Genomic DNA, 27,141 nt, shown 5'->3' on the forward strand with positions numbered 1-27,141 from the left:
TTCCCTTTTCCATATCACAACGAAAAAGCTTCTTAAAGTATTCGATCCTATTGACCTGCACAAAGCGGGCTCGAAAGATCGGCTAGATCTCTGCAAGTTGTGGGTTGCGGTCATAGCACAGCCCACCAAGAGTAGGCCTTCTCCTTTAGCATGAACGGGATTTGCCCAAGACGTTGGGCGTCCGTAAAATGATGCATATCGAAGAAGGCGGTCCATTTCACCAACCACAAGTCTATAGCAGTCTCTTCAAACTCTTTCATTTCCCTTTGAAGGGGTCGGGGTAGAACCGAAGAGGCAAGGTATCCATGGCGGCGGGCAAAAATAGGACATATGCAGAGCATAGCTCTGAGTTTCCTCTGCATCTCTACTAACTGCTGCAGCAGCATAGTAACGAGAGATGTGTCGGAGGCAGATGGCGGGAAAGAAGAATGAAGCCCGTACATGTGTGTGAAATTGGGAGGAGAAAGAGGTGCCTCCTCCATAGGTTGATGCGTGCTAGCGGCTCCATTCTTGTGCAGAGAAGCATCGTGTGACGCCATGGCGCCTAGATATGCAGGTAAATACAGGTGTATGTAGTAGAGACTCGCTTAGGGAAAAGCGCCCAAGAAGTAAAGTAAATAAGCAAAATAGTATTAGCAAGAGAGAGAGAGAAATGAAATGAAATGAAATGTTATATTAACGTCTTCAAAAGGCCAAAATGACCTATGAGACCAATCAGTTACAAAATAGTGAATCTAATACCATGTCTGGGTACAAAAGAACTAGAAAAGAACTAGAAGTGGAACAAAATACTACTACTACTACTACAATCTAAAACTACGTGGGTGTAGCAGCTGATACAATAGGTACCCGGTAAACTGGATGTAACAGTGTGTGAAACAAAGATGGAAGAAATGGTGAGGATCCATCCTCATCTGCACTCTGGATGTCGAGAGAGTATGGCTCGAATCTTCTGTTGTAGTCTCCGTCGATGCTGTGTAGCTCCTCTCCTCAGTCGCGGTCGTCTGTATCTCTGTAGCTCCAATGCTCGGTCGATGAGAGTGCCAGTAGTGGTCGAATGAGTGTGGGACGAGCTCTGCAGTGGTGGCTGCTCCTCTGGTTGTCCCATATCTAGTGAAAAGAAATCTGTAATGTGTCTCTGGGACTGCCTCTCTCTAGCTCTCCCCAGTAAAGTGTCTCTATACCTGTGTAACTCAAGTAGATATAGTCCAAGACATCTCTGATCCTCATAACTCATGACCCTAGATAGAGGACCAAAACCCTCTCTGAATAAGCAGTGGAAACGCCCCCGTATCTCATAGAACACTGTGCAATGACATATGTAGTGCAACTCTGTCTCTGGCTCTCTCTGGCATAATCGGCATATCCTGCTGTCTGCTGGTATCCCTCTGAATCTACCAGTCTCAATCTCGAGCTGATGTGAGGATGTGCGTATCTGACCAATGGCACAACGCAAACCATGAGACATATGTGTGTCCATGTAGCTGGGTCGAATCACAAACCCATCTCCTGAAAGGTGGAGAAGATGCTCTCTATAGAAAGCCATCTTCGTGCTCAACTCCTGAGGCGGCTCTATCCATGTCCTCCTGGTGTCGAGCTGGATCAGGTCCTGACGAATGAGTCTAGTGATCTCCACCCGTGTAAGAGACAGCGAGGGTGCCTGAAGAGAATACTGGAAAGGGGGCAACCTGTCCATGGTGAAGCCATGCGTCTGAAACCATGAAGTCATCTGTGCATACCAGCATGAAGTGTCCCCCTGTAGAGCTAACTGTCTGGAAGACTCAAGGGCCAGTCTAGCATATCTGTCTCTAGTAGTATCCCATAGGCTATGCACAAAGGACACTGATCTGGTAAGCGCCTCAATCTCCATGGGGGGGGCAGCTAGCTCTGCTCGAATGATCGCGTGAGGTACGGAGGCCTTGGCTCTAATCAATCGGGAGATCATAGATACCAAGGGCCTCTCCATACGTCTCCAACCATCCTGGCCTACAGAAGGTCCCCAAACCTGTACCCCATACATCATAGCTGAGGCTACTAAAGTATCAAAGAGCCATAACTTTGTCCGAGGTTCCTGGAACTGAACCTGCGAACACATCCTCTCCAAGCCTCCCAAGGCCGCATAAGCTCTGGTCAGTCTAGTCTCTGCTGCTCTCCCCAAAGAAAACCTCGGCCCAGAGAGAGAGAGAGAGAGAGAGAGAGAGAGAGAGAGAGAGAGAAATGAAATGAAATGAAATGTTATATTAACGTCTTCAAAAGGCCAAAGTGACCTATGAGACCAGAAAGTCAGAATGTGGTGGATCTGATACAAAGTCAAAGTAACAAGATGACAAAATGACAAAATAAAATACTATGAAATCCTAAACTGCTAGGTGTGAACTAAGCAGCTAGCTCGGATAGCTAGATCACAAGAGATCCAGCATCGGTCACTGGCGGATCTCATCAATCTCCTCCATGGTTAGTAGTCTGACCAAGCGTCGTGCATGTCGGGCCAAAGTGATCCGAATCCTCTGATGTAGCCTCCGTCGATGCTGTGTAGTCCTCCGCAGTCATGGGCGTCTAGATCTCCCCAACTCGGTCACTCAGTCGATCAGTGTGCCTCTAGTGTCAGGCGACGAGGGTAAAAATAAACCCTTAGTTTTTTTTTTTAAAGGACCTGCGTGTTGAACGATCGCCGTCTAAACGTTACGCGTAGCTTAACCGCCCCCCCCCCCCCCCCCCCCCAAACGTGTGTCGGCACTGACATGGCAGCACCGCCTCAGGGTCATTGCTCTGCCACACCGCCCTTTATCCACCACCTGAGTTCCGTCGACTGGCTACGCAGCGCCGCTGATTGCAGGGCTGCCGCCACCACAGCATTGCCCGTCCAGTCACCACGCTGCCGCCACTGCAGAGTTGTTGGTCCTATGCAGTGGCGTGTGCGGACGCCCCTGCGCTACGCTGCCTATGTTGACTTCCCCGACACAGATTTGAACATAACGCGACCAATCCCTCGCCAGACACAAAGCTAAAACAATTCATTCCTCTCAGCCAAACATACTCCAAAACGAACAACGCACTCTCACTGTGATGTACCTACAAAGGGTGTTGCCATGTCCTCGGAGTGGCAGCTCGAGAGGACACCCCCAAGCACACACAGCTTTCAAAGAGGCCAACAAAAAGACACACCATGCATCCATGTGGGTGCCTCCAGCAATCAACATTGCACACAAGAGAATCCACACGAAACGAAAAGAGAACTCGCAAAATCCCCACCACCGGCTAGCATGTGCCCCCCTTGCCCTCCTCTCTCACTAGTAGCATCCCATACCACCCTATACGAGAGTTGGAAGAGCCTGTCAGGCTCGACCATCACGACTCCATGAGCCCTAGTTGTTTTGTGCATGTCACCATGTCATGCATACTAGCAGGAAGGGGGCTCTGATACCAATGTTAATCCCTTGCCGGATCCATCCTGCACACATGACATGACACAAGCCAAACTCACACCTAGACACACGTAGTGAGCGGACATCAGGCTCACCTCCTAGCAATAAAGCCAATATGGGCTCACCCCTGAGTCTAGGAGCTGGCAGCCAATCGAGCTAGCCTCTGCCACAAGGGTCGGTGTCCAATACCACCAAACCCATACCAGCACGGGTGTGCGGGCAGAGCTACCAAGGGCCAAGAGTCCAAGTGTGGTGATCACACAAGATGACTCACAAATGAGACAAGTCCTATTTATAGTACTTCATAACCAAAGGGTCAGGTTCACACTCGCCGGACATAACTGCAGACGCCCATCCCGATGTCTGGGGACGTAACAGATGGTGCATCCACGGAATACTAAAAAGGGGGCAGCCTGTCCATACTAAATCCATGTAGCTCAAACTAAGATGATACTTGTGCAAACCAACAAGAAGTGTCACCCTCACTGGCTAGTTGGCACGATGACTCAAGCGCTAGTCATGCAAATCTGTTGTGTGGTAGCTCCCATGTGCTATGAATGAAAGACGCTCATCTAGCAAGAGCCTCTACTACAATTGGTGGTGCCTCATCTCAGCTTTGATAATCTCATGTGGCACTGAGGCTTTCACCCGGATCAGCCTGGGGATCATGGATACAAGTGGTCTCTCCATGGATCTCCATCCATCATATGTGTGCCCTGATCTACTATGATGATCCAGGCTATGCCCCCATTTCCCCATAGCTTAGAGCGTGGTTCTTGAAACTGCACCTGTGAACATATCCTCTCTAGTCCTTCTAATATTGCATATATCCTCGTCAGTCTCGCCTCTGCAGCACCTCTCATAGAAAAAGTAGGTCCACTAAATACAACACCAAGGTATGTATAAGAGTTTACATACTCCACCATCTCCTATCCATGTGTAAAAATAGGTGTTGATCTCCTGACCCACTGCGTTGTAGTATTGAATACCATCAACTTGGTTTTGCCAAGGTTGATGGAGAGCCCATTATCATGTGCATAAGTATTTAATGCATCTAGATGTCTCTACATACCCTCTAGAGAGTCTGAAATAAGCACGATATAATCTGCATAAAGCAATGGAGGTATCCATGTACCTGATAGCTGTGCTCATCTACCCCCTGCAGTCTCAATATAGTCAGCAATCTCATCAATATACAATCCAAACAAAACTGTCTCATACAATGCCATGATACCCCACACACGCTCTTATAGGACTCCTAAGTCATGTAGTCATTGTATCAACCTGGCTCTCAGGATTGTGTCAAAGGCTTTGTGGAAATCCACAAAGCTACAATAAATCCTTCTCTCATGTGCTCTTCCCTCCTCAATGATCGCTCTATGCGTGAAGATGTGATCAAGTGAGAGAATCTCCTCCTGAATCCAGCCTGAACCAAAGCTCGTACACCCTCTCTCTTTGCCCATCTGCTCAACTCATGCTCAAGTATAGATGTAAATAGCTTGGCCAATGAGTGGCCAATCATGATAGTGCGATGGTTGGTTGGCAGGGTTGGATCTCCAGACTTGAGTAGTGGTACAATCATAGATGTACTCCAAGTCTCATGTAGCCCCTCACACATGGGCTTGTTGAACATGAAGGCCAACAAGCCATCAATATGATCTCTATCATGTATAAAATGCTATGCCACTATACCCTCATGATCTTGTGCCCTCCCTGTGTGCAATCTGTCAATGGCTCGCCTCACCATATGTGCTGTGAAGAAAGTAGAAGTAAGAGGGCATGGCTCCGACCAGTCTGGCAATGGTAACTACTCTGCTACTATATATAGAGAGGATGCATATTGTGTCCACGTCTCGAGAAGTAATGAGTGGAGAGGGTGACTGCTCTCTAAAGAGTTGCCAAGCCTCCCTAGAGTCCTCGCTCAAGAGTATCTTATAAATATCTCTCTCAAGCTCAGCTAAGAAAGCTCTCTTCTTTCGCTGTATAAGGCAGCGGAAGAGTATGTGCGACTGCCCATGTGTGATCTCTCCCAAAGCCACCTCTCTTGTAGTCGAGCTCTCGTCTCTTGACACTCATCATCATACCAACTATTCTGAGGCGTGGTTCCAGACCGTGGTCTCCCAATGGGGAGAAATTGTGACTCCTGCTGTGTGTATCGTCTCTGTCAATATCTCAGTGAACTTTGACAAGGGTGTGTGGGGATTCTCCCATGCTAGAGGACTATACAACCCATCTATATACACTTGATCTGTCTCTCTGCAGAAGTGATATATTGGATGGCGATGTGCTGCATGATGAAAGCCACCAATAGTGTAAGTAAAATCTACTGCAAAAGATATTTGAGCACGATCAATAGCCACTCCAACAGGTCTAGGCGAGACTGATAAGTCTTGATGTGTGGTATACGTGATGTGGGGCCAAAAACATAATCTGCTTACGTCCTCGGGGGGCCAAAATGACCCATGGGACCCAAAATCTCATATATGAGACTCCCCCCTTCCCATGTGAAGGAGTGGACGTGTCATGATTCTGTGGTGATTTTGTTTGTGAGTGTGGTGTGATGTTCTAGCACTTTGGCAAGATAGATGCCTAGTGCTACTGGAGAGGGATGTGTTCTTGAGAGAAGCTCCTCAAATGTAGTACATCCTTGAATAAGTTGGGGAAAGTCGACCCGAATGTGTGCATATGCTGGACATTCAAGGGTTACATGTGCCTCATTTTCCAATGAGTTCAAGTTGCATTGAGTGCATCTCCTCATGTTTGCATCAATATTTAGCCATCCTCCCGTTTCACTTTTGAGCATGTGTGATCTTGTCCGCATCAAGGTGATGGCCCGTCTCGCACGGTAAGACATGGGTGTCCTGATATGTATTTGGGTTTCCCCGGTCTTGTACTCTTCCCAGTATCTCGTGTTTATGTGCTTGAAATAGTATTCAAACTTGGACCTGTGCATTGCATTCTTCCATTTGTTGTGGAGGGCCTCAAGTAATTGTAGTTCAAAATTCAGCTCGTGCTCATGCTCGGTACATGCCTCTACATGCATGTCCACATGTGCTCCCACATTCCATTTAGAGAACCATTTCCTGATGTCCTCAACAAGGCTAGAGGTGAGAAACTTTCTTTTGTGATTCTTTTGCGGCTTCATCCTACCTCCCATGCTATGTGAGGCAAATGGTTATGAGGTATCAGCTTCACCTTCAAGAGATATCTATGCATTCTTTGCAAGGCAAGCATTTCCAATGGTCTTTGTCTAGTCTCCAATAGCATCACTGAGTATGGTGTTGTGGTTTTTATCCCCATATGTCTACATAAGAACTTTTTCTGAATTTTCTCAATGTCATTCCATGTGCTGGCCGGAATACTTGGTCCCCATACCTCTACCCCATACAATAGCGTTTGGACCACATACGCATTGAAAGCCATGGACTTTATTTCCCACCTTCTAGTGACGCTTTGTTTGCACATGTTTTCAAACTCGTAATACCTTGCTTGTCCTGCTTCAATTCTTGTTTTTGCACATTGCCCCCATCTATGATTCAAGGGCATAATGATGCCCAAGTATTTAAGGTTGTCCACTGCTTGAATCTCTTGCCCATCATACATAAGGGCGGGCTGATCCTTTGATTTGTGTGTACAAATCGCCATACATTTTGTTTTCGTGACATTCACTGGAAGTCCTGTGGCTTCGCAGAAAGTATGTACTGCATCCAAAAGTTTTTGCAAGAGAGACATGCTATGCGCTAAAAGAACCACATCATCAGCATAAATGAGTAGTAGCAAAGTAATGAGACCTATGTTTGGTGCATCTCCATTATCTTGCGTCGTTTGGCAGATAAAGTCCTCAAGCTCATCTATGCATAGCCCAAATAATGTTGGGGACAGAGGGCATCCTTGTTTGACCCCTATTGTGCTAAAGAACTCTTTGGAGAAGCCTGTTTGCATTTTCAGTTTACATCGAACCGCATGCTATAGGCGTGCCACCGCAACCCTCAAGTGTATGGGAACCCCAATGGTCTCCATGCGGGACCATAACCCATGACGAGGTACCGTATCAAACGCTTTCTTAAAGTCCACAAAACAGCAGTACATAGTTTCCCCTTTGAGTCGCGCCTCTTCCATCATAATCCGGATTGTAATCAAGTGATCTATGGTACTATGTTTTGCTCTAAAACCTGCTTGACCGAGAGCCCTCTTTCCACTATTTTCAGCCCATGTGCTAATATCCTTTTCTATCAGGCTCCCAAAAAGTTTTGCCATGCAAGAGCCCACCATGATGTGCGGTAATTTGTGAGTAGGTTACGGTCTCCGCCTTTAAACAAAGCTTTGACCCAATTCTCTTGCCAATCTTCAGGCATGCCTTGGTGGATAGCTTGATTCATCATGCAGTGTATCCATTTCTTGGCTTCATTGCCCTACCAGTTCAGCATTTCGGAGTTGAAGTGCAAAATGTCAGAGGCTTTCCCAGTGGCTAGTTTTTTCAAACCTCTCAAAGCCGCTGCAAAAGTTATAGGTTCCTTAGTGTCAACCTGAATTTCAGCATTCATCATTATTTGAGCATCGGTGGGAGCATAGAGTGTTTGTGCATATACATACATTTCGTCCATGCTGAAATTTCCCATTATATCCTCCTTTTTTCCTTTCATGTTGCGCCATGCTTTCTTGGGCTCTTTCTTAAATCTGATCACCTCTTGCTCCTCCTTCAAAAGTTCATGCATCCTTCTCTTTTTCCTTTTCAGCATCTTGTCTTCCTTGGCTGCACTTTCCCACTCCTTCGTGGACTTATTGAAGCACTTTAACTTGCGTTTGGCTGCTTTACATTCTGCATCAAACCATGGGTTATGAGGGAGACCTTTCACTTGTTGGTGATTTCTTTTAGATCGCCCCATAGTGACCTCTGCAGCCTCTTCTATTGCTTGACGAAAGGTAGCCCAATTTTCTGAAATTTTTTGGGACATGCATTGGCTACTCAATAGGTCGTCCAGAAAAGTGGCATAATCGAATTTCTTTGTGGCTTGCATTCGATATGCCCAACTTGTTGCCTTTTGGATGCGTTGAGTAGGCATGTGTGGGAGGTCTAGACATACATGAATTGGAGTATGGTCCGAGTTCGGTGACCGAGCCCCAATTTTAAAGTGTCCAATTAAATCCAATGCATTGTGGCTAACTAACGCATATTCATTAGTGCTTCTTCCATGGTTTGATGTATAGCATGTGTATGTTCCGGAGCTTGCAAATTTCTTGGTGCCATTCATGGCTACAAGTTGCATAGAATTCATCATGGATATCAAAGCCGAACCTTGTTCATTCATGAGGTGATCGCATGAGCATCTATCCCATATTGCATCTAATACAAGATCGCCATCTTTGTCGGCGGGATGGGTTGAGTAGTCAACCAATTGAACCTGTATGTTGGCTATGCGAGCATTAAGATCCCCGAGTATCATCACTCCCCCCTGTGGTGTGCAGGTTGCAATATCTGTATATAGGTCGGTAAAAGGGTCATTCTTGGAGAGATTATGCAAATCATAGAACGGGGATTCCCGATGTGGGATGTAGCATCCCGCAATGAACATCGATCTCCCAAATGTACAAATCTCAGCCCATATGTATCGTTTGTGTTCATCTATCTTGCATATCTTAACCTGATTTTGCATTTCCTCCTTGTACATTATAGCAACACCCCCTTGCCCGTGCATCTTAGTACCAGGCCACCAAACCGAGTGTCTAATATATCCTGGAATACTTGGCAGTCTACATGTATCCTGTTCCCACGTTTCAAGTAGAAAAAGTATGTCTGCTTGTGGTAAAACCTCTGTCAATCCTTCCCCTTTGTGCCAAGGGAAACCTCGGCAATTCCAACTTGTGAGGTGTATGTTCATGGTCCCATGGGTTTCCCCCTGTCATGCTTCTGGTGGTGTTGCCCCTGTGGGGGTGGTGTTCTTTTTCATTCGTTCTTCATATGCCTGTCTTATTTCCTTTTGTTTCGCGGGTGTCCTATCTTCACTGATGTAAATTGGGTTGTCCCTTAGATAAATGCGAGCATTTTCGAGTATGATGGCTCTTTTACGTGCATCCAACATTGTGCATACAATTGCGCGATTGTTCTCAGGTCTCTGCTTACCCACACGGTGTGCCCCATACACCACTACATCATGCATGCCAAATGTGTTTGCAAGGAGGTCCGTGACCTCCGCATTCAACATGAGTACTTTCTCATTGTCAGATTCGGGTATGCCTCGGATCACAATATTCATACTGCGTTTCTCTCGCTCATTATACTGTGTCATCTACATTTGCATATGTCTCATGTGTCTGCGGAATGGCATTTGGAGTACTTCTTACTACATGTGCCCAGGAGGTCGTATTTCCTATTGCATTATCACTGATGTGTGCAAGCTTCTCGTCGTGTGTAGGTAGAGCGTCTTGCACATTGGAGACCTGTTTGTTTAATGCATCTTGCAGGGCTTGAATTTTCTCATCTTGATGTTGCATTTTCAGATTCTGCATTTGGATTGTGTGCTCCAATTCTTGGTTCTTTAGTGCAAGATTTTTGATGTCTTCACCCTGCTTCATCACCATTTCCTCTAAGGATGAGATAAAACCCCAAATGTCTTGCATCGAGCATAGCACCGATTTCTCGGTTCCTGCACCTGTGTCTTTACTTGTCCCTGTATTTGTACATGTACTTGTATCCATCTTGGATGGGGGTGTTTGTTTATCCTTTGCATTTGGCATGTTTCTTGTCGGTGACGATCGCACGGAAAAACCACTTCTTGAAACCCGCAGGTTGACTGGTTCACTCATTCATATGGGGATCACCCTTGCTGCAGTGTTGCGCACAGGTGTCCACGGCAGTTCTGCGCAGTGTAACAGGGCTGGCGGGGGCAATGGCGGCAGGTGTGCTCCACAGCAATGTTGCGCAGGGGTGCTGGGCTGTTGAGGACTGTAACAAGAGTATGGCGGGAGCAGTGGCGAGCAGCAGGCAACTCATGGAGTCCCGCGCGAGCAGCACACTGTCATGGCCTGCTGGTGTGCAGGGCCACGTGTAGGTAGGGCTGCGCGCAGGCAGAGAGAGAGTGCAGCAGACGACGTGCAGGCAGAGAGAGAGAGAGAGAGAGAGAGAGAGAGAGAGAGAGAGAGAGAGAGAAGAAGAAGAAGAAGAAGAGAAGAGAATTTTAACACTGTAGGAAACTATCCTTAGAGCCCTTAAAGATCTATCCGACGAGGAGAGTTGAACTCAAGACTTGTTATTCAAGAGGGAAATGGCATAACCAATATACCACACTTGGGTGACACTTGGATGAGAGAGAGAGAGAGAGAGAGAGAGAGAGAGAGAGAGAAATGAAATGAAATGTAATGTTATATTAACGTCTTCAAGAGGCCAAAGTGACCTATGAGACCAAAAAGTTACAATGGGTGAATCTGATAAAATGTCTGAGTACAAAAAGTACGAAAAGCTGAAAAACGGAAGCTGAAACAAAATAGGTGGGGAGGGGTGAGGGGGTGAGGGATGATATAATGGGTTAGCTAATGGATGCACATCACTAGTGATACAAATGCAAATGAGATACAAATCATCAGAGGTAGGCGGGTCAAGCTCAGAGGAAATCCCTCATCGCTCGCTGCCAAATCTTTTCAATATCCTACATGGTCAATACTCTGACCGATCGTCTCGCATGTCGAGCTAGGATGATTTGGATCCTCTGCAGCCACCTCCGTCTATGACGTGAGGCCCCTCGTGGTCGTGGGTGCCTGGATCTGCCTAGCTTAATGGCTCGGTCAATCAACATACCTCTGGTGTAAGTGCGATCTGAGATCTGCTGTGATGACTGCTCCTCTGGCTGTCCCGTGTCTGGTGTAAAGAAGTCTGTGATCTGTCTCTGAGACTGGCTCTCCCTTGATGTCCTCAGCAAGCTCTGTGTGTGTCTCCGCAGCTCTAGTAGAAACAATCCAAGATATCTCTAATCCTCGTATCTCATGACTCTAGAAAATGGTCCAAAACCCTCTCTGAACAGATAGTGGAAGCAGTCTCATATCTCATAGTACACCGGGCAGTGATGTGTAGTGTAGCTCTGTCTCTGGCTCTAGGCGACATAAATGACATATCCTAGCCGAGTACCCAAGGCATCTAATGGACAGTAGATAGCGTGCTGCTGCTACCCGCATCCCACCCCTCTCCCCCCTTTCGCCATCGCTGCCTTCCCCCCTGCCCTCGCGCTGCACCCTCGCCCTCTCCTCCTCGTGCAGCCCACCCTGCCTGCCTCCAGCGCGCTCAGCCTCACCCGCTACCACTCTTGCTACCCAGCCTGCATCAGCCCCCCCCTGCGCCGCTGCCCCTCACACTGCCCCCCGCCACGCTGCCCTCTTCCCAGCCAAGGCTCGAATTCCTTAAGCAAGCCCGCAGCCAGCTGCCTGCTGTCCATCTCCGCCCGTCGCCCTCCCCGTTGCCTGCCCCGCGCCTGCACTCTGCTTTTAGCCCTCTCCCTCTCCCTTCTTGCTTGACGTTCTTCGCCAGCACCATCGACGTGCTCGGTCCAGCAAGAGTCTCCCTTTCGTCGACGCTCCTTGCTTCTTCTCCACAGCAGCAGACACAGATGGAGGCTCATGCTCCACTGCAGAGGGACTCCAATGAAGCCCCCTCGCCCGACCCCGCTGAGCCCACCATTCGACTTGCTCTCTCACGGATAGAGCAAGCGAGCCTAGCCGCAGAGGTAGAAAGCCTGCAGGCGACTTCCGTCATCTGCAAGATTCTCGGTACCAGACCTAGCAGAGGAGAGCTGCGTGATCTTCTCCAGGCCCTCCTTGCAGAGGTAGGCAAGATCTTGGACGTTCAGTTCCTCGGACGAGGCTACTATCAGATCGAGTTTGAGACCTCCGAGATGGCGTCCAAGGTCATATCCATGAGTCCCTTGACCGTCCGAGCCATTCCCGCCCACTTTCGACAGTGGAGACACGGTTTTGACCCAGCTTTAGATGTTCTAGTAGAGGAGGCAGACCTGCCCATCTCCGTCTGCTTTCTTGGTTTGAAGAGGAAGTACCTACCACTTTTGTCCAAGATAGGCTCAGCAATTGGGACTTTCCTGGAGACACCTCGCACGGCAGCCTCAGTAGTTGCCAAGGCGGTCGGCATTCCCTCAGTACGCGTTCTGGTTAGGGACACCCACACTCTCACGAAGGTCATCTTACTTCCTCGGGTGAGTGGGGGTTTGTTCCGACAGAGCATGGAGTATTCGAACCTCTCGAATCAGTGTTTCATTTGTCGACAGATGGGCCATCTCGCGAAGGCCTGTTCACGGAGGAGACCCCGACCTACACCACAGGCCCATCTCCAGCCCTCAAAGGCTGGTCAGCAGTAGCAGAAGGCAGAGCCACAAAGTACACAGGCAGAGGCACCCTGCGAGCTTGGGACTCAAGCAGAGGAGGGCTAGCAGCAGCAGGTTTGTGGTTGACGTCGGCAGGGGCCACCGCGCCATCCCAGCACTCAGAGTGGTCCTCAGGCTCTTGCCCAGCATCAGTGGGTTCCCACGGGGAATCGATTTGACCCTCTTTAGCAGAACGAGGTCCCTGCTCCAGCCTCCACCTCAGCCTCACCCTCGACAACCCCCCCTCCTCCCCCCGAGTTCCCCCCTGCTTCCGCTCCCCCCCTCTCGCTTCTCCCTCTGCCTCTACACCTCGCCCTCCCTCCTCTGCCGAATGCCCTCCCCCCCCCTCGCCCCCTTCTCCCCCTGCTTCCCCACCTCCTTCCGCTCCAGTCCCGCAGCCGTCCCAGGGGACATGGCCTTCTTCAACTGCTAGGAGATCTCTTGGCAGCGCCTTTGCCACGAGTCGTTTGGCGAGAGAGGGACAGCCTTTCTTGTGACCTCCTCTTCTTGTGCAGACGTCTCCTTTTGCAGCAATTCCTCGTGGTCTGACGAGCTTCGACATTCGTCGTCCTTGGGATTTCTTTACCTACGACTTTACACGGTTTCTCGGCGACCCCTCACCAGACCTTGAGGCAGCCTGCTTCAGAGTTCGTGTACTATTCCTTGTAGATAGGGGGATAGAGGCCTTGGACTCATCGGTTGGCTTCTCTTTTCCCCTATGCGGCGGGGACCAGGCTGAGTGGACTATAGACTCCGTGTTGGAGTGGCTGCAGACACAGGCCCTAGAGTTCTCTCATCACATGGGAGACCTAGGAGTTACAGACTTGCTTCAGACTCTCTGGCCATTGGCCAAGTTTGTTGTGACACCTCCAAACGGAGCAGGATGTAGACACATTGTGGTTCACTTTTTTGCTAGCACGTAGAGCCCGCCATGCTATGTACACATACATGAGGACTCCTGGACAAAGGAGGTTGCTTTACGCACGGCTCGGTCTACTTGGGCTTGGACTAGACATTCTTTGCAGTCACGCCTATCTCGAGGATGCTCGGATGCGTATTACTCCCCATCCAAGCCTGCCTCGAAGATAGCACGGTTAGCTATTGTGGTAGCATCAGTTCTCTCTCGCTCCCCATGAGGATCGTCTCATAGAATGTACAGGGACTAGGTGGGTCCCAGTTTCAGCGTCAGCGGGGCCGACTGCGTCAGGAGCTTCAGCGATGCCTCGTGGGAGGAGAGATTGACCTTCTTATGTTACAGGAGCATCACCTGTGTCAAAGCCGGATCAGACATTGTGGTCAGCTTTTGCGTGGACGGTATGAGCCTTTTTGGTCAGTTGCTTTTGGACCTGGAGGCATCTAGGGTGGGGTATGTATGACTATTGCGGATTCTTTGCAACAGACCGTTGTAGGCAGAGGGATTATTGTGCCAGGCAGGGCTCAGCGGATCACTATGTAGGTTCAGAGTTGTCTCGTGGGCTTCCTGAACATCTATGAACCCAATGTGGCGAGTGCACGTGCAAAGTTTTGGTCTCAGATTGTTGAGTCTCTGCCGCATGTAGAGCAATGGTGCATAGGGGGTGACTTCAACATGTTGGAGGAACCCTCTAACAGGATTCTTGGTAGCCATACTATTGTGCATGGAGTTGAGCTGGCAGCTTGGGAGAGGTTTTGTATGACTGCAGGTTACAGATGTGTGGCAGCATTCTAGTTTTGTGAGGCCCCCAGACAGCATGGCCTTCTCTCGTTCGGACCGCAGAGTGGGAGGCGTGAATCTATCTCGGATAGATCGCTTCTACACTAGTAACCACTTCTGTGACTTGGGTGGGACAGTTGGCATTCTGGCAAGGACTTCCTTTTCGGGCCATGCTCCAGTGATCCTTACAGTGATCGATAGACAGAGGAGGGGGAGCATGATGCTTCGCATCCCAAAGAGGGTCTTGTTGGACTCCATGCTTAGAGAGCGAGTGGAGGCTCTTTGAACAGAGAGCTAGACATGCAGGACTCTCTTGCTGACAGAGTGGCCTCCGGACTTTCTCAGCTTACTCGACTCTATCTCTAGGAGTCTGCGGCTCGCCTGGCTATAGCGAGAGAGGAGGAGCAGCGTATCCAACGAGGCGTTGTTTTCTTGCAGAGGATGCAGGAGCAGCATCCAGACAATCCTTGGTTGGAGGAGCAGTTACAGCAGGCTCGCAAGGAGCTTGTCAGCACAGAGGAGAGGCGCCATGAGTTTGCCTTCCATCGACAGGCATCTAAGTAGACCCAGGTGGGTGACAAAGTGACAGGCGCTTTCTTTGAGGCAGTGGGACCTAGGCATTCGCATGCCAAGGTCAGTCAGTTGAGGAGGCTCGACGGGCCAGTTGCTTCAGAGCCAGAGGACATGCGTGCAGTTGCCACTAATTTCTACCGTGATCTATTGTCTGCAGAGCCTCAGTCAGAGCGTCAGGATACATGCAGAGAGCAGGTGTGGGCACAGATGCCTTGTCTTGTGACTGAGGAGATGCGCTAGAGGCTTGAGCTTCCTCTCCAGTTAGAGGAGCTACACACGGCTCTTAGCACATTCCCCCGTGGTAGCTGTCCAGGTGAGGATGGCCTGACTCAGTTTTGTCTTGGAGTACTGGGACTTGCTTGGCTCATATCTGTGTAGTGCATTCCTGTACATCCTGCACACAGGAGAGATGTCTGACAGCATGAGAGAGGGCCTAATCTACCTCATTGCCAAGGAGGGTGGCTCCTTGGATGAGATTCGACAGTGATGCCCCATCACCATCCTCAACTCAGCCTAATAATTCTTGCCAAGGCTCTTAGTTTGAGGATTCAACCACTTCTACAGAGCATTATACATGGGACTCAGACAGGTTTTGTCAAGAAGCATAGTATCCTTGACAACATCTTTACTTTTTGGGAGGCTTCTGTCCTAGCGCGGCTCCGTGGTGAGGATCTGGTGATTCTTCTTCTCGATTTTGAGAAGGCCTACAACAGAGTTGACTGGGACTTTCTCGAGGGCACTCTACGTAGGATGGGCTTCTCAGATGCTTGGATCAAAGCGGTGTCAGCTTTGTATAGACGGGCACACAGTCAGGTACTTTTGTCAGGAGGTAGAGGTGATCGTTTCATGCTCACACGTTCGGTCAAACAGGGCTGCCCTCTTGCCCCCTTCCTCTTTCTGCTCTATGCTGAGGCGATGAGCAGGTTTTTGGTTTCACACCCGGTTGGTTTACGTGGCTTAGCACTTCCTATTTGGGGAGATGAGCTACCGGGCACTAAGTTTGCAGACGACTCCGCCTTGTACTTGGATGGCCAGGAGGCCAACCTTCACGGGTGTGAGCAGGCTCTTGAGACTTTCTGTTGTGCATCTGGTATATTGATCAACTGGAGAAAGACAGTGCCTTTCTCGGTTGGTAGTGCTCCTATGCCCGATTGGATGCCAGGTGAGGTTTTCAGGTGGATTCCCCCAGGGACTGCACTTCGGTACTTGGGTTGTCAGGTTGGTTTGGACTTGTCTCCCAAGCAGCAGATTGCTCCCCTCCTCCTGTCTAACAAGAGGAAGTTGTTACATTGGAGCTCCGTACAACTTTCTCTATTAGGACATCTCAGAGGCAGTACCAGCTGAGTAGCTCACACCTCTCGAGTCAACAGCACCCAGATGGATGGGAGCCTTCACGCCACTCAAGGTTCTCATCTCAGTTCGGGCTTCCTTAGAGACTATACCCTCCCTGTTTTTCGAGCTACAAGGTGAGGGATGCTTACACCGAGTTGCAGTAGAGGCCCCGCAGGTGGCAGAGTACAATTTTCAGGGGATCCGAGTGGTGGGCATCTGTGGGAGGACTTGTGTCATAGATCCCCCGACCCAACAGTTCTTGAGTCTGGCCATTGGAGACTATGGGCTTGGGAGAGCTGTCCACTGGCACAAGTACAGTGGGATCCTGGAGAGTGGTCTGGAGGGACCCTTTCTCCTCTGACCACCCAGGTGTCCCTTTCTTTCAATACACTATTCGACTGGGACGTCACATATTGGCAACGCAGAGAGAGGCTCGTCCTGCTGCAGCACCTCATTAGCAGGAGGAGGGTCTCACGGCTGAGTTCTTGGCAGCTTTTTGGGAGAGGTTATGGGACTCCGGACAGCCGAGACAAGTCCCTTTGTTCCAGTGGCTGGTTGCACACAGAGCTACAGCAGTTGGGAGTTGGCGTCTACATAGTGGTCTCTCGGCCGCATGTGCAGCTTGTGACCATCTTGTGGAGAGTCAGCGTCACTGTCTTTGGGACTGTCCTTTGGCACAGTAGGTGTGGCTTCGTGTTCTTTGGCTGATGCCAGCTCTTTCCACAGCTCGGTAGTACACTTGGGGGGCAGCTGCTTGGTCCACTCTCACGGCCCTGGCACTTCAGTTTGAGCTATCTTCCACCAACAAGATGATAGTGATGCAGGGGGGTCGACCTACACTCCAGCCTGCCACAGAACTTACTCCACAGGAGTGGTGCAGTGAGAGAGAGAAGTGCTGGGAGCTCATCAGTGTTTGACACTCTGGTCCATCTGGCGGGCCCACTGCTTCCGCATCTTCGAGGCTCGCCCTATACCACCAGCAGAGACTGTTCGCAATCTTTGGCTAGAGTTGATCCATACTCTCAGAGGACAACTAGAGAAACTCCAGGGCAGCTCCGACTGCATGCGGGAGCGCAGAGAGGCTTTCCTTCAACTCTGGCGTCTTGGGCCTTTTTTCACCATGGTCCAGGGTGTACTCAGATGGAATTACCGTCCACCTGTGTGGCTTTTCCCTCTTCCCATTTCTTGACTTAGCTTCATTGTACATATGTTGTTTTTTCATTAGGAGAGTCTCCGCATCATGATTGTTGTAGCCCTCTCTTGTAGAGGTGGTTGTAGCCCCATGGACAGTTTCATTAACTAATAGAAGGATCTTTTTCTCGGAAAAAATTAAAAATTAAAAAAAATGACATATCCTAGCCTCTGCTGGTACCCCTCGAAATCAGTTAGTCTCAATCTGAAGCTGATGTGAGGATGTGCGTATATGCCCAATAGCACCCGTATCCCATGAGATAACTGTGTATCTATGTATGCAGGCCTAGTCACAAAACCGTCCTCCGTGAGTTGGAGGAGATGCTCTCTATAGAAAGCCATCTTTGTGCCCAACTCTTGTGCGGCTATATCCATGTGCTTCTAGTATCTAGCTGAATCAGATCCTGACGTGGGAGTTTGGTGATCTCTGTCCGTGTAAGAGGTAGGGAGGGTGCATCCAAGGAGTACTGGAACGGAGGCAATCTATCCATGCTGAAACCATGTGACTGAAACCATGAAGTAATCTGCCCATATCAACATGCTGTGTCACCCTACAGTGCTAGTTGTCGGGATGACTCCAAGGCTAGCCGAGCGTATCTGTCTCTAGGGAGGTCCCATACATTATGTATAAAGAATATTGATCTAGTCAATTCCTCAACCACGAGGGGTGGGGTGGCTAGCTTGGCTCAGACAATCTCATGTGGCACTAAGGCCTTAGCCTGAATCATCCGAGAAATCATAGAGACTAGAGGCCTCTCCATACATCTCCATCCATCCATGTTGCTAGATCTGCCACGGTGGTCTACTGAGGGTCCTCATATCTGAACTCAGTAAAGCATAGCTGAAGCCACTAGAGTGTCAAAAAGCCAGAGCTTTGTTCGCGGTTCCTGAAACTGAATCTGCGAACACATCCTCTACAATCCTCCCAAAGCTGAATAGGCTCTTGTAAGTCTTGTCTCTGTTGCTCTCCTCAACGGTCCACTGAAGACTACCCCAAGATAGGTGTATGCATCTATGTACTCCACTTTCTCTTGGCCATACGCAAATGTGGGTGCTGACCTCCTGACCTACTATGATGTGGTGTTGAACACCATAACCTTGGTTTTCCCAAGGTTGACAAACAATCCACTATCATGGGCAAATGTGTGCAAAGCATCCAAATGACGTTGCATCCCCTCCGGAGAGTCGGAAATCAACACAATATCATCAGCGTAAAACATCGGAATCCATGTCTCTGCTAGTTGAACACCTCTGTCTCCCTCTCGCTCTACATAGTTTGAAAACTCATCCACATACATCCCAAAAAGAATCGGAGATAGGGGGCATCCCAGCTTCACCCCAAGGGTGGAGTGAACCATGTCAGACATACCCTCATTAGTGTGTACCCGCCCTACCATCATCCTGTATAAAGCCAAGATCCCCCAGATCATCTCTGTGGGCACACCAATGTCCTGTAGTCTGCGTATAAGTCTGGCTCTTGGCACTGTGTCAAAAGCTTTGTGGAAATCCACAAAGCTACAGTAGATCCTCCTGCCATGGTGTCTACCCTCCTCAATCATAGCTCTGAGTGTCAGAATCTGGTCAAGAGTGGAGAAATCTTTCCTGAATTCTGCATGCCCTGATGCTCATATGCCCTTTCTCTCTACCCATTTAATCAGCTCCTCAAGAATAGATGCATATAGCCTAGCAAAAGTGCGACCAACCATGATGGTGCGATAATTTTCGGGAATCATGGGATCGCCTAACATGAAAATAAGCACAATCGTGGACATACTCCAAGTCTCAGGAAAACCCTCATACATGGCTCGATTAAGCAACGTAGCAAGAAGCTCTGCAAGCATATCTCTGGCATGGATAAAGTGCTCTGCTACCAGACCTTCATGATCATGTGCTCTCCCCGTCTTCATCCTGTCAATGGCTTTCCTTACCCTCTCAGCAATAAAGAAAGTACATCTCTCAGGGCATGTCTCCGGTGGGTCCGGCAAAGGTTGCTGTCCTGATGTTGTGTAGAGAGATGTGGTATACTCCCCCCATGTCTCTGTGGAGGTGATGGCTAGTGGTGGTGAATGCTCATGGAATAGTCTCCATGCCTCGCCTGAGTTCTCACTCATAAACAGCTTATACAGATCCCGCTCTAGCTGAGATATATAAGCCCTCTTCTTTCGTCGCACCAGCCAGCGAAAGACAATTCGTGATGGCCTATGTGTGGTAATACCCATGATCACCTCCCTCTGCAATCTGATCCTCGTCTCTCTACACTCTTCATCATACCAACTATAATAGGGCATGCTCCCAGATCGTCTCCGTGTAGGCTGACTATGGGGGTATGCCTCTGATGCTGCATCATGGAGCGTCTTTGTCAGTATCTGAGTGAGCTCATCCAGTGGCCGTCTTGGCTCCTGAGTGCACACTGCATAGCTGCCTGTATATCTCATCCATGTACACGGAATCTGTCTCCCTCATGAAGGTATACCGAGTGTGTGTGGAGACCTCTCCTAGTGGAGCTATGCTGAATTAATATGTGAGAGTGAAAGACAAGATAGCATGATCAACTACTACTCCAACTGGCCTAGTGCCCACTATGAAATCCTGAAAGGATGGAATGAGACATGAATGGGCCATAACATAATCCACTGTGCTAGCCCCATGTCGGTGTAGAGAGAGAGAGAGAGAGAGAGAGAGAGAGAGAGAGAGAGAACTTGACAACATGCGACCTTAGCTCCACTGCTTGTCCAAATAGGAAAAAATGGATCCTCACCTTTATCATGCACAGCCCAGCAGACAACAGCTATGACGTCCCTACTCATGTCATCAGTACCCAAGAGTAGGTGCAAGTTTGTTCAGAGTTCATCCATGGTTAGAACGTACTCTGTAAAACCAACAAACTGATTTTCCCCACTTTCATTGAATGCACTACGAATTGTGTTGAACACTCCAAAAGAAGAAACATTGAAAATAAACAAACGCTTCTCATGATTTTTGATGGCACGATTGGAGAACAAGAGCAGATTCACAAGAACAAAGATGAGAAAATTTAGATAGTTGAGAACAAAAAACACTATATTTAGCAAACAAAGAGATTAATGATAAAATGCGAGTCTTAAGGATAATATTTAGACTGGCATACTCCTGTTCAAAGGTGTTTATCATAGATATCTAATTCCAAGCCAAGGGGAGTTTCAGGTATCTTTAAGTCTAAAAAGAAAGTGGGTCTTATTTGGTGGGTGGGTCTGTGAGTGTGTTTGTTTGGCGGGGGGCAGGGGGCTCCAAGAAAATTACCTTCGGTAGCTCTTCCAAAGCTTTTGTTTCATGATCAGGATTGAGCAAGTCAATGCCACTTTCATTGTATATTTCTAAGTATGAAAAATGAATTGTGTAAGTGTACTCGCTTCGCTTTCCTAATTCACTGTAAATAAGGGATATTGTTCGAGGTATGATGCCTCTATCGACATATCTCTCTGCTCCTCCAGTGATACTAAAGGTTTTACCAGAGCCTGTCTGGCCATATGCAAATATAGTCCCATGGTATCCATCCAGAGCTCCCAATACAACCTGCAAACAGTAAGTTCAACAAAAATTTATCAATATATATCTCAAGTATTAAAGGATAGCATTATTACATACTGTTCCAACAAAGTATAATTTTTGAGTAGTAAAGGAGCTAAGAGAACACCGCTATAAAAACTAGCAAAATTTACCAGGGTTCTTGTTTCCAAATGGTTAAGCATTAGAATGGTATGCTCTTGCAAACATGAAAAAGAGGGACATGGGAAACAAATATATCCTCCATTCAAATGGGCAACTTTCTTAAATAAGTCTGATCCTAGTGGAGTTACCCGCCCCCCCCAACCCCCCCTTTCTCCCCTCTCTCTAAATTTCATTTATGCCTTAAATATTCTACTCTGGAGCTATGCAAAGTTACAAAACCCTTCTTTTTGTAGGGCTTAATGTGAGTCATGCCACTTTCTATATGCAGTGGGACAACTCGGTAGCATCCCTGCTCTTCACTTGAGCTTGCTCATATGTGTATATCATCATGAACACTGTTTTCAACCCATAGGACCACAAGTGAAATTTAGCTTGTACAAGGACGGCAACGTTCCAAACTTTTGTTTTTAAACTAATAACACCAAAGGATTTGTTTGTCCATGTGCCAGTTGAAAACTTAAGCATGTAGTCGAGTTCGTCATAACTTAGATATGGTAGAAAAGACATAGTCACAAGGGACACATTCCGGGACGGGGAACGGGGGATGGGGGACGGGGCTCAAATGGAATTTTAGTGTAAAAAAGAGGGCGGGACGGAAAAGTGGGGACGGGAAGCCCGAAAAAGGGCGTCCCCTGTGACTATGAGAAAAAATAGGTTATTAAGTTGGAAAAGTTATAGCGATTTCTGAAATGTTGAATTGAGAGGCAAAAGACTGCACATATGTAGAGCTTCTCATTGTAGGGACCTGGTCTTTTACGTGCTCTTGACCTCAGCTTGAAAACAAAATTTGACTTCTCAACAGATTGTAAACAGTGGAAACCTGCCAAAGAATCCTCAAAGGGGAAAAAGAGTGAGAAAAACATCATCATCAGCATCCAGTCACCTTCTGTATTTGCAAAGAATATCTTTGCTAAAGTGATTGGGTTTGACCCCTATCACCGATTTGGCCCATGATCATCTGCAGATGTCATGATAGCTCAATTTTTGCAGGGCTCCTAGGAGAGAGGACATCTGGAGGCGAGGAAATCCTATCTGGCAAAGCATGCAAAAAAATGTGGAGACTTGTGGCACATACAAGGCAACCGGAGCTCATGCATGGCAAGTGATGACACATGCAAGGCAAATGGAGCTAATGCATGGCAGGTGATGACTCATGCAACACGTTGCTCTGGCTGATCTAGGATACACCCTATGGCGTAGGCACTTGTATCTATATGAACATGGAATATATTGCCCATTCGGCCAAAAAGCAATAGAGACAAAAGGCTGGCGTTGCATCCAAAAGCAACTACTAAAAATTGCATGCCCAAAAGCTTCTTTATCTTGCGTCAGATCTGCAATGTCATCACCCAGAATTCATGCCGCGATTTACAAGCTCCATGTCAGCAGTCTGTACATTAGTGCCACGTCATCACTAGCGATCCTCTCTCTCCTCTTCTACTGAGGCTGCCACATCATCACTTTTGTAACACACTAGCAGGCTACGCATGGAAAGTTGACACATAGGCAGGGTATTCATGGAAAGTGGACACACGGGTAGCACATGCATTGAAAATGGACACACTGGCAGCGCATGCATGGAAAGTGGACACACGCAGGTAGTGCATGCATGGAGAGAGGACCCACATGTGGTCCTTGGATGGAAAGGACACAAGGGCACTCTCAACATAGCAGAGAAGCATCACTTTCTGGTGCCACCTATTCTGAGGACACTATGTATTACTGCTGAATTTAAATGGTTGTATGGGGCCTTTTTCATCACTTTCTTGGTGCTATTTCTCTCTGAGAACATTATGAATTACTGCTGAATTTTAATATAATAAAGAAATACCATCAAGGGCGCCTATTCACGGGTGAATGCTTTGTAGGAGAGGAGCTTCTTTGCTCCATTCCTCTTTCTCTCTCATTCTATGTTGTAATCTCCAATTCCTCTATAGTATCTATGAGCTGAATTCTCTCTTCCTCTCTTATGTAATTCTATGAGCTGAGAGCTATCCGTCTCTTTTCATTCATTTGTTAGCTGAATACTCTGGTCTCTCTCTCTCTCTCTCTCTCTCTCTCTCTCTCTCTCTCTCTCTCTCTCTCTCTCTCTCTCTCTAATGCACTGAATTGTCTTCCACCGCCTGGCGAGTACCTCCGGCCGGTTATAAAATTCTTCTTGCTTCTTGGAAAGAATGTTTGTAGAGATTACTCACCAATGAGTGTGAGATGTTGGGGAATGTTATCTATTTTGGCTTTATGAAGGTGAGACAACACGATGCGGTCTTGGTCCGGGACTTCCACAGTCTTGAAATTTGAGACACTTGGTGCATCAAGGTTGTCCAATTAGTGAATGACTTTATGCCAATGCAACACATCCTCATTGTTACACATGGATAAACTCAGTAAGCAAGGTAGCTAACAGGATCTTTTGTTGAGTTGTAATTGTAATGTGAAGGCACCACGTGCCAATGGAAAAGAACAGATTGAACAACTTTATGCACTTCAAACAAAAACTGAATTGAAAGAGATGCACGACACACAAGACAGGGAGTGGCGGAGTTCTACCCCAAGAGAGCATTGGCACCAAACCCTGGCACCCATTTCGGTATTTCTTTATATCGCTTCTCAGTATGATGTCGGAACCCTTCACTCTGCACTTCCACGCGGAAGACTGCCAGAGTGTGGGCCCTAGGCACACATCTAAAGACCCTAGGCCTAAAAAGAAGTTTACAATGAAAAGCCTTTGATCCAAAAAGCATCTGGTCTCCCAAAATCAGCCAGCGCAAATTCAAGGGATTCAGCACAATTCTGCCACGGTAGCAGCTACCAGCACAAATCGCGGCAGTCCGTACAGTTCACGTCAGCATGTTAGCGCAAATCGTGGGGGCATCCGTACAAGCCAGCCACATCATCAGAATAGCTACGCAAGGTTGTTTGAGTGTGTATCCTGCTTTATTTTAGCCCTAGTGACTAGGGGCCCCGTCGGACGAGGTCTCACAAGTTGGTGGGAACTCTTGTTTAAACTTAGGCCACTCGGCAAGGCTTTGCAAGTTGGTAAAACTTCTTCTACTGCTTCTTCTCTAGGATTTAGGCCCCTCGGCGAGACTAAATGCATATGCAAAGGGTGGCCAGCCCGGAAACACACTAGCCGTATATGCATGCCCTAGACCTGTGAAGCAGCAGAGTGGTGTACGTCTAACATCCCCTCTCAGCACCTGATGTTGAACAAACCGTGTGAAGCCGAAGATGTGAGGCAAATGATGAAGATGTCTGCTGCAATGTCCAATGAAGGATTCTCCATGAGTGTAGCACTAGTCTAGGGTGTCACGACTGCCAAGAAATCTTTGTGGAAAGATGCCATCACGAGCAGTGTAGCAAACTCCTATACTCTGCCGATACAAGGGGTGAAGATTTTGCGTGAAGGTGCCGAACTGAGTGTAAAAAACAACTACTTTTCGTAAAAGAAGTGCCAATAGACCTGCAAGTGTCCTGCCCAATAGGACCTGTGGTGTTTGTAGTCAAACCATCTGGAGAAAATGGAGAAGCCCATGAACCGTCATGAAAATGACCGGAAGCCTGTCAAGGCATGAACCTGCAACCCAGCATGCCCAAGTGGCTAAGCTGTGAAAAACTCCGGGAAGGCCAGATGTAGCAATCTGTGCCGTAAACGTCCTCCAAACCAAGGAAATCCAAACTAAACAGTCTGCCCTATAGAAGCTACCGTAAGGTGCAGCAGTCACCGAGAGACCGCATTGACCACCACTGGATGGTGTCTTGTCAGTAGGTAGGGTAATCCAAGATGAGGGGAAAGCCAGACTCAACAGTCTGCGCAGTGTAGGGCCTCTGAGAAGAGGTGTGGTGAGACTACACCGTAATCATCCTGTATGAAGAAGGCAAGCCAAAAAACTGAGAAGTCTGCGCTGTGAATAACCCCTGAGAAGAGGAAAGGCCAGACCAATCTATCTGCATCGTCTTGCATGTATATCTTGTCGTCAATCCTCCGGTGTCAATCAAAACAGAATCCACACCAACAACGCCACCAAACTGCATCTTGGTGTGGCTCTCAATGTGAATGAGTTGGGAGTGGCTTGCTGCCCAGGTTGGGAGATAAGTTTGCTATAAGGTTACCTAGGGTGAGTGTGTAAGCTTGAGGTGCTTGTCGTGCTTGATGATTGAGATGCTTGAGGTGCTTGATGACTAAGATGCTTGAGGTGCTTGTCGTGCTTGAGATGCTAGGGCTGTACTTGAGGTGGGAACCCGGCCCAGGCTTGAAGGGCTTAAGGGCCGAGCTTGTGGTGGGAACCGGGCCCAAGGTTGAGGGGCTTGAGGTGTCAAAAAGTCAACAAGGATCCCTACAAGGAGAGGGCAAGCCCTACAAGCTGGGGGCATGAAAGAGAACACACACATCCTCACACAAGGCAAGCCTAGACCAAGGAGGCAACAATGACAAATGTCAAGCTCCTCTCCGTGTTGCCCTCACAAGGTGCCTAAAGCCTATTGGTTGGTCTCTCAAGGGGTCCAATGAGAAATTAGTTTATTTAATTAATTTTTAAAGCATTATTCAAGCCCTCTCTCTCAAAGGGGTAAGGACACTTGTCCTAATGCTACCCTTGTTGCTTGATATGCACTAAGCATGTGATTGGCCAGACTTGAGGAGGCCCAATCAAATGCAGGGTAGTGCTAGAAGAGGGGATCGACCCAAGCAAGTAGGGGGTGTGCTTGCCCATATACCCTCTCACTCACACACGCACACACAAGCTCATTGTGTGAAGTGCAAAGTGCAAGAGCTCCATCTCCTTCTCCAACCTTGTTGAGAAGTTGAGAGCCTACATCAACACTCTTGGCTATGGAATGCAAATCCAACAAGGAGCCATGCCCCAATGCTTAAGCTTGCTATCTTCTCCATCTTCATTACTATGCTATTATGTATGCTAAGCAAGAAGAGTGATGATAAGTAAGGAACTAATTCTTTTTCCTATGAATGTTTTCTTCTTCCTCTTCCCTACCCTCATTCCCCGCTAGCTCTCTCCACCTTTGAAGGTGTTTGAGGCCTTGGGACTGAGGCCGGGGATGGTTAATGCTTTCTACAAAGTCTATGTTATGCTCGTGATGCATGAAGCTTTCCATCTTCATTGCATCACCTAGGTCACAAGGAACACAAAGATTGTATTATACCAAGTCTCTTGATGGGAGAATCTATAATACAAAAGCCTATTGGAGGAGGGACCGGCTCCACATAAATCTGGTCTTCAACTGTTGTCAAGTTTTCTAAACTCTCTCTCTTGCAAAAGTATTGTTCATGCCAAGTTAATTAAGTACTATGGCTATGTTGCTAACGCTAATTAGTTCACCCTCTATGTTCTCAAAGTAGTCTCACAAAAATTCTCACTCTAATTCTCTTAATTCCACTATTCTTAAAATTCATAGGCCATTTCCATTACATTGGTATCAGAGCTATTGATTTCTCTTTTCTTGCTTAAGAAGAGAGGTTCTTAAGTTGTCCATGAAAGGTTGGGTTTGTTAGCCGTACATGCATGCCTTAGACCTGTGAAGCAGCAGAGTGATGTAAGTCTTAACACCTGTGGGTAGCTTCGCTAGCTTCCCCTGTCCTATTGACATGTCAGTCTCAATCATCGGAACCTTGAGATGCACTATCATATGATCCCCTTCTCTCGGAATCATGAACTTACATCTCGTTCCCTTAGTTCGTTGGAACGTTTGGATGTGCTACCATCTGATTTTTCCCATTCTTTTCATTGGCAGACTCTTCTCTTGTTGAGGTGGATACTATTTTGTCTGTAGGATAAGTCAATGAATGAGCCGGCATGTGTTCCAAATCGTTTCTTAGCATGTTACATAAGTCTTTGAATAGTCT

General features: G+C 47.9%; 1 protein-coding gene across 6 annotated transcripts in view; it reads right to left on the reverse strand.

The window, feature by feature from the left end:
• The window catches only part of LOC147417734 (uncharacterized), a 239,607-nt gene that overhangs the window by 192,722 nt on the left and 19,744 nt on the right, over nt 1-27,141 (reverse strand). For all 6 annotated transcript variants that reach the window (XM_086506703.1, XM_086506705.1, XM_086506704.1 and 3 more), the window contains exon 2: nt 20,856-21,128. In XM_086506703.1, the coding sequence (XP_086362829.1) occupies nt 20,856-21,128 (273 nt within the window). The remainder of the gene's footprint in view (nt 1-20,855; nt 21,129-27,141) is intronic.

This window comes from Adiantum capillus-veneris, chromosome 30 (assembly GCF_014529385.1).
Source record: "Adiantum capillus-veneris isolate H3 chromosome 30, ASM1452938v2, whole genome shotgun sequence".
NCBI classification, from domain to species: Eukaryota; Viridiplantae; Streptophyta; class Polypodiopsida; order Polypodiales; family Pteridaceae; genus Adiantum; species Adiantum capillus-veneris.